This window comes from Lacerta agilis, chromosome 5 (assembly GCF_009819535.1).
Source record: "Lacerta agilis isolate rLacAgi1 chromosome 5, rLacAgi1.pri, whole genome shotgun sequence".
Lineage (NCBI taxonomy): Eukaryota > Metazoa > Chordata > Lepidosauria > Squamata > Lacertidae > Lacerta > Lacerta agilis.
Window position 1 is genome coordinate 57,026,110 of NC_046316.1, and position 12,619 is coordinate 57,038,728.

The following is a 12,619-nucleotide window of genomic DNA, read 5'->3' on the forward strand; positions in this document are numbered from 1 at the left end:
GAGATTAGAGGGGAGAAACAGAAAATCTTGTTACATGATGAGCTGAGGTTCCCATTAAACAGGTTATATTTTATTTAAATAACCACCTTAAATGTTTTAGTCTTCTCCATATTGATAATAATTACTTTTCAATGTAAAACAACTTAAGTTCCGGATATTAAGCTTTATACAAAAGGCAATGTGTTTTCAAGAGTGATGAAAACAACTTTATATATCAAGATAAGGAAAGGTAATGTTTGGTATATTATGAAACATTCCTCAGCTACTGGTTATACTGCAAACTAATAATATATTCACACCATTAGTAGTGGAGCAAGTCTTTGTGCATCTCTGGTAGCAGGGTCTACAACAGCCACGACGTCAAAATATGTCTCTCCTTCCTTTGGTCTTAATTTAATTGCGCTAAAGAAAAAGAAAAAATACAAACTGACATATGCATGTTATGTTTTAGCCCATGAGAGAAATATAAGCAAAGCCCACCCCCACTCCCACCAAGAAGTTCATAGTATATTCATCAATGCCTTCTATAAACACAGATTGAATTGTCAATGCATAGGAAGAAGCAATCAAGTAAAAAAAAAACGAAGTTAATGTGAAACTTTTTGAAGATTATAAAGAAAGTGAATTTGCATAGCCCATATACATAAAAGTAGAATATCTATTTATTTATCTATCCATATATTTACCTGTATCGGTCCTCAAAGAAATGGTATTCAATTCTTGCCTCTCCTTTTGGCTGAGCAGACAGAAGAGCATCCACCTTCATTACAAGATCACTTGCGCTACAAAGACAAATTCCATCTGCTCAAATATTTGCTTTCCATGCTAAAATGGCCTAATCAAGTGATATTTTTAATATAGAAGCTAAAGACACACTAGATGCTTTAGCAAAAGATAAAATAGTAACTAGTTTGGATCTAGCAGTGTCATGCACAAATAGAATGACCCTGCCTTTGTACTTGTACAAGAGTAGCCTACTTCTGTGAATATAACACACACACACCCCACACACACACCCTCCAATGCTGCAAACCCCAACTGAAGGTTTCTCAATCCTCAAGTACGGCTTGGGAGGGGAAAGGCAGAAAGGCCCTGTTCTGCAACAGGAAGTCTGTACTCGGTTCATAGAATCCAGCCCATTATAAAAACTGGCATTTTGTACTAGTACAAAAATAAAAGAATCTCCCACATCTACTCTGTTCCTACTTATAGAAACCAAATGAACAAACGGAATCCCCAGTTTTCAAACTGTTTGCCATTGGCTCATTTTTACTTACAGATCTTCCTCCACTCCTAGTTCCTGAACGTGAGATTTTATTTTCTGCCCAGAAGTCTTTAAAATAATATTCTCCAGCAAGTGAAAGTCATCCTGGTTAAAAAGCTCACCATCTTCCAATGGCCCAATGATCTAAAGATAAAATGGAAAATAAGGTTGCATCAGAGCAGTAAGACGGTCAATGAAAGTGAAGAAAACTGTGGCGGGACCATAATTACTCACCTCCTGTGATGCACACAGTAATCCAACTCATATTACTGTTCAGAATTTAACCAGTCAAATATACGCTACTTTGAAAGTTCACATTGTCCATCGTTGCACTAGCAACTGTGTCCATTGCTTCCTACCATATGAACCTTCCCTATCAGGTCAACATCTGAGGTCTTGCTTTCAACTCATGAAAGTGAAGTGGTCACACAAGACAGGGTCATTTTGGTGCTGCCTCAAAGGGTCTGTAATGCGCTCCTGCGAGACATATACTTGTGCTTTACTACTGCTGCTGCTACTACTACTACTATTATTAAATCTATTACACACCCTTCAACAGCAGGTCTGGGATGGGTTACAATAATTTTAAATTCAGTATTAAAAAGGCTTAAAACAAATTATAGTCACAGGGATAGAATGGGTGCTGAAAACACACATCTCAAGTGTTGAAAGCCAAAGAGATGAGCATTTGCTGAAAGCTGTACAGCAAGGGTGACAGACACACCTCTGTGGGGAGAGAATTCTACAACTTAGGGCTGTCACAGAGAACGCCCTCTCCTAGGCCATCTTCGTCTTACTCCCTGCCAAACGTCTGAGGAGGCAGAGGTACCAAGAGGGCCCCCTCTGCTGATCTTAACATCCAAGAGAGTCCACAGGAAATGAGGTGGTTTCTCAAACATTTGGGGCCTAAGTCATTTAAGGTTTTAAACACTAGCAGGTGCACCTTAAATTGGGCCCAGAAACTAACTGGCAGCCAGTGCAGCTGTTTTAAAACAGCAGTTAGATGAGTTCTAAAAGCAACCTCGCCCAGTAATTTGGTTGCTTTATTGTGAACCTGCTTTATTGTGAACCTGTTGATATTTCCAAATAGTCTTCAACGGTAGTAGCCCCACATAAACTGCATTCCAATACAAACTGGAAGTTACTAGAGCATAGAGTACCATGGCCAAATCATCTCTGTCAAACAGTTGTAGCTGGAAGTAGGCACTCCTAGCCCTCAAGACCACCCGGGTCTCAAGTGTTCATGTTGGATCCAGGAATATCCCCAAGTTAGGAACCTGCTCCTTCCAGGAAACGGCAACCCTATCCAGAGCTTCATAACTTGGAACGCATTTCAAAACCTACTGGAAATGTTGCCTTTTGTGGGCCCAGATAATGCATTCTTATTTATTGTCTGGTTGGTTGGGGGTTTTTTTTGCAAAAGGTTTTTTTTTTTTTTAAGTACAGATATTGTCAGAAGCCCTGAGGGCTTTGATAGACTGAAAAGTATTATATAAATATGGCAAGGAAGCAAATTTTTAAAAAATTCACGTAAACTCTTATGATCAAAACCATTTCATTGCCAATCAGTTAAGAAAAACTGACTTCCAGGGAAAGCAAAATAGACTGCTTGTAACTGACATTTCTGCCTTTTTTATTCTTACCGCTAAGACAAATGCAGTACATTAGAACAGCCACCAAAGTGCTCTTTGGATCCATTAGTTACCCGTTCCCAGAGGATTGCTGTGGGAAAGTGTTTCATTCTGAGAAGCTGAATGCTGCTGTTAATTATTCAAGGCGGCTTTCACACACACACACAAAAAGGTTTGGGGCTTATTAGGACAAACAGGTGTAAACAATAAAATTCCAGGCTCAAATATATGGAAAACTCTGTTCATTTCCCAAAGTATGAAATCATATACTTCTGTGTAACATCCAACCTTTTGGGGGCCTTCCATTACAGGACTTCAGCTCTAACTAATTTTCAAACACATCTCAGATCAAAAGACTGGATCCCATTATTTTTCTTGACTAATATGCAAGGTTAAAATTCTAAATTCCCTCAAGTGTGGAGAATTAGGCGGGCTAAGCATGTCAAAACACTTTACTGGAAGTGAAACAGCTCTCTTCAGGGGGGGGGGGAATCCAGTTTGCTTACCCTGCCATTGCTGATCACTGCCCTCTGCCCTTTTTTCAGTTTAAGAACATCCCTGGAGTACATGGCATGTGAAAGGACAAAATCCACTTTAGGAGAGTCAAAGGCTTCCTTGAAAATATCAATATCCATACCCTGAAAAGAAAGAAAGAAAGAAAGAAAAGAGACCCTGAGTAAATGTAGGTTCAGAGACAAGACAGGAAAGCTGTAAATTAAAAAAAGAACTGGGTACTGCTGTTGCATTTTACTAGTGTACCACCTCACAACAAAAGCCACCTTGTACTTACTCCAACCGCAAATTCCGTAATATCAGCTCCAGCCTCCAGCAACTTTGCATTCTCTTCCTTAGCTAATTTTGTGATGAAGTTCTTGGCATTGTTAGATGTTTGTGTCTGTAAGGCTGCCCATATAGCCCTAGCAATGATTGTGTTGTCGCTGGTTGGGTCTTCACTGGGGTTGCTGATCACGCCAATCCGGACATGGTTACTGGATTTCTGCATAAAAACAAAATGTGCATTAGAACACAGTTTGTACAAGCGCTGAAGGCCAGCAAACAAGGGCAGTGTTTAAATGTAGAGGAAAGCTGATTGTGCCTGCTTCCTGCTTGTGCTGGGGAGAAACAAACCATGATCCCTGGGCTTAGCACTACAGTTGAACGAGGATAAACAAAGGTTTGTTCTCAGCTTATCTATTTTTATTTGCTAAGAGAAAACAAAGCTGAAACCCTGGCTGAAACATAATGCTAAGCCAGGGATTATGGCTTGCTCCTCTCTGGTACTCAGATCTTAGGGCGCAGCAAGCCATGGTGGTATGAAAGAACAATCAGTTACTCTTCCTTTAAACACAGAGAGCCTAGCAATTAGTCATACCTGTCTCTCAAAGGCACCCGCAAAAAAAAAAAAATCAGGTGGTGTAGTTCAGTTCCCCAGGTATGCTGACAATACTGCTTCCCTTCCATCCCTTCTTCAACAAAGATGGCTACATACCTGGTGTTTGATAGCATCATACAAAAGCTGCCTTCCAGATGGCTTGTCAAAGTCTCCCACAATCCAGAAAGTCACCGGTCTAACAAAAGAATCATCTGTAAAAGGAACAACAACACATTCAAGAAAGAAAATTGAAGCTGATAATATCATAATGTGCATTTCCATTTCAACCTGGGCACATGCAGTGTTTAGAAAAGTCATTCAGGCAAGATACAAAAAGATCCCAATGGTATTAGTATTTATCTAGGGTAACAACGTGTGTGTGTGTGTGTGTGTGTGTGTGTGTATATATCTGCTAAAATTAAGTTTATGTTTTCAGGTACACAAAATAAGGCACATGCATAATTCTGTTTATTATCTGGGGTTTATTTAGCTATTCATTTAAAATTTTTATTCTTTTTATCAAAGAATATTCAAGCAACTTAAGTTTTCCAGTTAGCAAATAAAACTTTTTAATGTGGACTCAAATTATATTTCTGGAAATATTTTAAAACATGCATCTATTTTTCATTCCCTACAGATTCTAAGGTCAATAACTAAGGGCTCTGAGGATGATTTAATGTATTTAAATTAGTAATGCAAAAAAGGAAAGAAATGCACTCAAGCTCATTACCATAAATTTCCTTGGAGGACATGCCTGACAGAAGTAAAACAGGAAAGAGTGGGAAAAGATATAATTAGTTTACAAAATAGACCTTGCAAGTACCCAACAGCCACAGCAGGGTATGCATGACCCTTGTAAACAGTGACTAATGTCAGAGGCAACTATGAATTAATTCATTTCCAGCAACAGGAAACCACAACATCTCTAATATTTCTCTAATTTTCAGAAGTCATGCACCCGTTCCAAATGAAATGGATCTGTCATGCCTTGTCCTCTTCAAACTGGCCTAGTTGATACACCTGACAAGATCCTATATGACACATGATTTTCCAAATACCCCAAGTTTTCAAAGACAGCTCTAGTCTTTAGCTGTATGTTCACAAGGAGTGAATCATGATGGCAGGTGTTAATTATCAATAACAGGACTTAGTTGAAGTACCAAACAAAGTGAGAAAAATACACTTCTGGCCACAACTAGCACCTGAGCCTGGAAGCAAAGCTGGGCCCAGGAGCACCTCCACATTTTCAGGACTGGTGCAGCTACATCCAGCATACATCTATTTCCTGTTCAATAGAGTCTCCTACTAACAAAAGCTTGCTCTTGTTTGGATGGACCTCTAGTATAATCAACTTTATTGAGTGTATTACTGATTCCAGACATCTGGTCAAGGACAGCACTGCCTTATTCAGGTTAAAGGAAAAAGAGAGATATAACAGGTATCGTCAGTACAGGTAATTCACAGCTTACACACATTTAACTTGTGTGGTTCCAACTTTACACAATTGACAGCCAGCCAGTTGAAACCACACAAATTAAAAGCATGGACAGCAGAGAGCTTAAGAGCTCTTTTTGCACAGGGTTTTTCTGGTGTGGAAACAGCTTTTAAGCTCTCTGCCTTGCCTTGCTTACCAGACTCTGGGGGGCTCTGGCAATATCTCACGGGAACTCAAGATGGCCCCATGAGATCTCGCAAGGGCCTTCCAAAGCCCAGTAAGCAAGGCTTGGGGCATAAGACCCATTTGGTGTGAGAGTTCTGGACAGCGCTGAAGTTATGGTGGTGTAGGCAGGTCCCCTGCACAGGGTGCTGAGTCAGGGGCACGTAAAATACTAATGATGATGATGATGACAATACCTATATTTATATGGGTACTTACTGAGAAGATTCATAAAAAAGCAACTACACCAAAAGGAATTGTTGTGAAAATACGAATTGGTGTGTATGCAAGTGCGCCAAATTTTGTCCTTGCTCAGGGTGCCATATTACCAAAGTCCACCCCGCTCCAGAAGGTAAGATTGCTTGCGCAGGGGCAGTTCCAAGGGGGTGGTTTGACTATACAGTGGTACCTCGGGTTGCGCACTCAATTCGTTCCGGGGTGCCGTTCACACCCCAAACAGTGCGCAACCCGGGCGGTGCTTTCGCACATGCGCAGAAGAAGAAGAAGAGTTTGGATTTGATATCCCGCTTTATCACTACCCGAAGGAGTCTCAAAGCGGCTAACATTCTCCTTTCCCTTCCTCTCCCATCACACTTCTGCACATGCGCGAACTGTGCAGAACACTTCTGCACATGCATGGACATGTGGAGAAGCATCTGCACTCTGTGCTGCACTTGCAGGTTAGCGGAGTACACAACCCGAATGTACGCAACACGGAGTGTGCACAACCCCGGGGTATGACTGTACACATTTTTGTGTATACATGTCATAACCCCTGTACAAGATGCAAGTTACCTGTATACTGAAGATGCTGAAGTCAAAATCTCTAACACATTTCTCACACTGATTTTATGTAGTTATCAAAAAGCATGGGTGACAGAATCAAACCCTATCCCATCCCAAAGGGTAACTCCCATAAGAGCTCCCCAGCATTGCCTTCTGAGAGAAGTATCCAGCAGGCTAAGTGGGACTGTAAAAGTAGTGTCCTGCATTTCCAATCCCACCAGCAGGATTGCATGGTTGATATTAAAAGTCATTGAGGGGTACTGGAAAATCAACAGGGGCACAATGCCCCATGCTACTGTGCAACAAAGATGATCCACTCACATGACAAGAACATTTCTGTAACAAACCAAGGCCTGGAGTGAGCTTGTTTCATCTAATTGAACCTAGAGCTAGCTGCTCAGCTACTATCTGCTCTTATCACCATACCTAGAAAATACACATTAAACTTGCCCATAATTGCCAGGATCTAAACTTTAGACTCTAAAGGTTCCAGGGAGGCTTTAGCAGTTGCCTAACTGTGGCTGTGTAAGGGGACCCAAAACCACGTTTTCACCACAGGAGATTAGAACCTGCCAAGTAGGACAAGGTTCTAGACTGCAGCTTGCTAGTCAGACTACTCCAAGGTTCTCACCTACAAACTTGGACCTCAATATCTGAAACAATTTAAAAAACCACCGTAAGATGAGGGCACCTCTAGTACTGAGTCTTAAAGAGCAGGTTCATTAACAATGGATAAAATGTTTAGTTTACCCCCTTTTTAAGTTGCTGGTGTTAAAAGCCTAGATAGGCAAGAAGACTTGGTCAGTCATTGATAAATCTACCAAAACAAAATCCCCAAACTAAGCTTTCGTAGAATGTCTCAAGTGCCTTTCCTTAGCTGTTATGTTCAAAGTGACTTATAGAAGAGAACTAAATAAAACTACACACACACACAACAAAACAAAACAAATACTCATTCGATACTCCTACTTAGACACTCCTACATCAAAAGCCAGAGAGGATCAAGAAAGTTTTCATGTGCTGCTTAAAATCAAACAGGGAGCATGTTCTATAGTTGTGGTACATCATTATTATGGACAACAAGGAGAAAATTATTCAGGATTTATATTAACCAGGTTGTTGAAATTGGCTTCAATTGCAGTCAATAGCAATCTCTGGTTCGCATTATCTGTAGCTAAAGTTGGTGCCAACATAGGCCTTAGCAGAGAGACAGAAGAGAGGGGCTAAGGATGGGAGCATGTGACTCCCCCCTCTCCCCCAGACTCATTACCTAAGCTGTGCATGGTTTGCAAAGGCATAATAAATCAGAATAAAGCCTTGATTTGACAATTTTATATGAAAATACAAACCAAAAAAAGCCCATAATGGTTATAAAAGCACGAAGTAATAACTTACACATATATGCAGAATTGCAATAGCACTATATTTCATCCCACTTTCCTCCTAAGCTTATTTGCTACTTTGGCATATATTTAGTCAACTTGTAGTCTTTTATTGTTAAGCAATAAATAAGAAATGTGGTAACAAAGTGAAGAATTAGTGATTTTAGAATGGGTGGGTGGGTGTGTTTTTAAATATGTTTTAGCAACAGCTGCAATACTATTCTAAGCCCTACAATTACCAACTACCATTGGCTGCTATTGGGCTATTTTCAAAAGCAATTAACACTTACATTTTCTATAAGGAAACATATTGCTCATATATCCATATACATTAATAAACTAAGTGAAATTAAATTGTGAAGTTCCAAGCTAACATTTCCCAATAAACAAGACTAGCACTTGACTACTGTTGGGTCTACACAGCAAATGCAAGAGAAAATGAGACTCTGAAAGTCTTTGCAACCTGGTGCCCTCCAGATGTTTTAAATCAGGCATGGTCAAACTTGGCCCTCCAGATGTTTTGGGACTACAATTCCCATCATCCCTGACCACTGGTCCTGTTAGCTAGGGATGATGGGATTTGTAGTCCCAAAACATCTGGTGGGCCAAGTTTGGCCATGCCTGTTTTAAATGATAATTTCCATTAGCCCCAGCCAGCACAGAAGGCTGCTCTGTAAGGTGGTAGAAAATACGCTCTGTGAGTAATAAACTAGCATATCAGGGAGCAGGCTGAGCAAGAACCTCTTGCCCTGCTTTAAGTACAGACCAAGCCTAGCAGGGGAAATCAATTAAGACAACAGAAAATATGATGCTGCCTGGAAGCTAGACAGGCCAAAGAAACGCCATGCAAATACTTTTTAACATTATGAACCAATCTGTACTGTTTTCTTCTACAGTACCTGCTTCTTCAGATGTTAACACGGCAAAGCCATAATGACATGCTAAATCTATGGAGCCTTTATGAACAACCAAAGAACTTGATCAGATAGAACGGGGTATACATTTAAGGATCAATCAGAGGGCAAAGTGAGATTGAAACTAGCAAAAATAAGGAGCAGTAACATGGCATCATTAGAAACATTTTTAAAATGCCTTGCTATGATTTACAACACAAAAGGAACCCTGGCTAAAAAAGTAGCAGAATAAATATTCATGTGCAGAGTACAAAGACAGGACTCCCATAATTGTACCTTTCTTGGTCATGTAGGTCATGCTGTTGGCTACAGCAGCTGTCTTGTGCTTGGAATCCATGAATGTAAATCTAGCATAATCATCCACAAAGAAATTATCTGCAAGAAGAAAAAAATAACTCATCAACAATCACCACTTTAAATCAAATTCTATTAATTTTATTTTAAAAAGAAAATTACCCTCTTCGGTAGCAAATTCCCAATAAAATGTTCCTACAGGGCATGTTCCTAAACAATTCATCATAGAATTTGGACAAGGACAGAGATGAGCAAAGGCTAAGAATGATAAAGCGTAGGCAAGAACAGCTGCAAGGTCAAGGAACAGGGGCCAGGAGTGAGAAAGGCAGAAAACCACCCAATAAAAGTACGGAGTCCTTGTATTTCTCCAATACAAAATGCCTGAAAACTTTCAAACTCTTGAACAACATTTAGATACAATGCTAAACTACAGCTTAGTGTTGCCTGCAAGGGGCTTCAGCTAGTGAATTCCTTCATCTCCCCTCCTGCTCTGCCACATCCATGAGGAGGAGACTGGAAACATTTATTTGCTTCTGTTTTAAGATTAGAATAATTGTATTTTTTATTTGTCTTGACCAACCACAGTCTAAACTAACTACAGTTTGTCCAAGTTTGGACAAAACAACAAACTGCACACTTAGTTTAAAATGGAAGTGGGTATTTCTGAACAGCTTGTGGCCATGCTGTTCAAGTACAAACTAGTGTCCAAATCAGATCTTATTGTCCACTAACAAGTTACTGTTATTAAAATTTTGTATGGATTCAACAGCAAGTGTGCCTTACTAGTTGCGGTTAAATCTAGGTACTCTCTGTCAGACATCAAGATCCGTGAGTTGATTCTTGGAACAACATTAGGCTGGCTCATGATATATTCAACCACATCTTGATCATTTGATAATTCACCCTGAAAAAGAAAAAAAAATCAGATCTAAAACTTCAAACAAACAAAAAGCATGTTTTGGAACTGGTCTGAAAATCAGAATAATATTGAGAAGTCAAACCTTTTTTTGTTTTTGTTTTTGTTTTATTCCTTGTTCTCTCAGAACCTTCCCTTCAAAGAGGTCATTTAAAGACATATTAGGACACATTGCATCTCAATATTTTGCAAGATGTTAAATTGCTTCTTATGTGTAACCCTTTGGATTTTGACATTTCTTGGAACAGCAGATCTGTGACATAGCAGTTTCCTCTGTGGCAATGAGGGGCTGCCATTTGGGAAATGTAAACCTACAGCCTCCTTAGAAGCACAGAACTAGCTGCACAGTTCTTTGAATCTTAGCCATCATCTTTAAGCACCGAAGAGGTCTTTGAAATCCCTGACTACAAGCAACATGGCTTACCAAATACACAGCCCTCTGGAAAAAGCTGGTGGTTTCTAGTATTTTATGCATTGTCACAGTTTCTAGTTCATCGGGATCTAGTTGTTCCTTTTGAAAGGGCATTCCGTTGAAAAGCACAATAGGTAAGGGTCCCACACCTGTCTGTTCATAGTAGCCACGTCCTTCCTGAAATGCACAAAAGATACAAATAAGATTTTTTTTCTTTCTGCCTCTACTGACTTTATTGCAACATAGTCCATGTTTCCAAAATAACCTATGCGAAATCAGGTTATTTTTTTGGGGGGGGGCAAATACTGCTGTTCCTGGTCCAGAAAATCCTGTTGACACCTCTGACCACTCCAATGAATAGTTTGGCAGAAATTTTATTTTATAAAAAGAGTTATGGGGTTTGGAAACGGATAAGCTGCACATATGAACGCCTTACCTTCCTATTCAAAACAAAATCGAAAATTCTTTCTAGTAGCACCTTAGAGACCAACTGAGTTTGTTCCTGGTATGAGCTTTCGTGTGCATGCACACTTCTTCAGAATTTTCGATTTTGTTTTGACTATGGCAGACCAACACGGCTACCCACCTGTAACTTACCTTCCTATTGTGATCATAAGCAGAATCAACTCCTAAGATGCTGTTCACTTCTACATAAGGATACTGCTTCTCAAGAACACTAACGACATGCTCCACTTTGAGTTTTTCTCCTGTATTTACTTTGTTGTATATCTGTCAAGAAAACATTGACACATGCACAGTTAAAAACATTACCTCTTCTCCTTACACTTCAGAGGATCATCAATAAATCAGCTGTTCTCTCAGTTTCGCTTTGCCTGCCCTTATGTATCAAACTCCCTCCAGGAAGACCTCAGCAGTGCCTCTTCTCTCTTCCTACTAACCCAATTTCAAAACCCACATTATCCACAAGGCCTTTGGCTCAGTCTTTTTGTCCCATCACCCCCAGGCCTAAGAAGCAGTAAGGTAAGCAAAAGTGACAAAAGTAGCAGCCTCACTTGGGGTAGGTTAGACCTGCAAAGCTGATGTCAGCAGGAAAATAATTATACATACCATACCACAGTGTTTTTCAACCTTTTTTGGGCAAAGGCACACTTGTTTCATGAAAAAAATCACGAGGCACACCACCATTAGAAAATGTTAAAAAATTTAACTCTGTGCCTATATTGACTATATATAAAGTAATTCTCTTGAATTTTTCAATTTTTCCCACGGCACACCAGGCAACATCTCGCGGCACACTAGTGTGCCGCGGAACAGTGGTTGAAAAACACTGCCATACCATACAGTACAGACAGATAGATGGCTGTATGCATCATTGCAAACTGCTTTGGTTATCTATTTTACAGGTTCTTGCAGTGAAACGTTTCTCATTAGTTCTCCCAATATCTTTATTTTCCCAGGATGTTTAAGTGCCCAGCGGAATGTCACGAGGGGAAGTAAATTACTGATAGTGGCATGGATTAGCCTCTAAAAAAGGCCGATCACCATTACGAACCAACTTTGTTAAGAGCGAGTTGAAGGCTAAAATCAAACTGCAGGGACAACAGGAAATGGAAGACAGCACACTGCACATAATGTAGGGCAGGAAGGATGGAGCAATCCACTCTTACACACTCCAAAACACAAGCCTTGGCCAAGGGACAAGCATGACTGTGACAACAAACTCTCAATCGCACAGGTACATCAGCAATAAGATAGAGGTACCAGGGTGGAGACAGGAGCAAGGGAAGGGCAGCATTGAAAGCCCCATTGTGGTGCCGAGGATGATTTATATTCTCCTCCAATCCCATGCTGCCATCACTATAGTTACAGGATAAGGAAAAGATGTGAAAACGCACAACAGTGTATTAGATCGTTCCTCACCTAACCTTTCTACTACTTTTACATCAGCAATGCACAATAGGGAGCACATGTCACTTCAATTTTACAGCTTAACTTGGAGAACAGTGCAGTGGGAGAAAAGTGGCTTTGGC

At 40.2% G+C, this 12,619-nt stretch overlaps 1 protein-coding gene across 3 annotated transcripts in view; it reads right to left on the minus strand.

The window, feature by feature from the left end:
- The window catches only part of UGGT1 (UDP-glucose glycoprotein glucosyltransferase 1), a 39,381-nt gene that overhangs the window by 11,200 nt on the left and 15,562 nt on the right, over positions 1 to 12,619 (minus strand). For 2 of the 3 annotated variants that reach the window (XM_033149965.1, XM_033149962.1), the window contains exons 17-27: positions 11,226 to 11,357; positions 10,641 to 10,805; positions 10,084 to 10,204; positions 9,283 to 9,381; positions 4,998 to 5,021; positions 4,385 to 4,479; positions 3,686 to 3,892; positions 3,402 to 3,533; positions 1,278 to 1,408; positions 687 to 782; positions 300 to 402 (exon numbers count right to left, since the gene is read on the minus strand). In XM_033149965.1, the coding sequence (XP_033005856.1) occupies positions 300 to 402; positions 687 to 782; positions 1,278 to 1,408; positions 3,402 to 3,533; positions 3,686 to 3,892; positions 4,385 to 4,479; positions 4,998 to 5,021; positions 9,283 to 9,381; positions 10,084 to 10,204; positions 10,641 to 10,805; positions 11,226 to 11,357 (1,305 nt within the window). The remainder of the gene's footprint in view (positions 1 to 299; positions 403 to 686; positions 783 to 1,277; positions 1,409 to 3,401; positions 3,534 to 3,685; positions 3,893 to 4,384; positions 4,480 to 4,997; positions 5,022 to 9,282; positions 9,382 to 10,083; positions 10,205 to 10,640; positions 10,806 to 11,225; positions 11,358 to 12,619) is intronic. The other variant, XM_033149963.1, reaches the window with a different exon arrangement.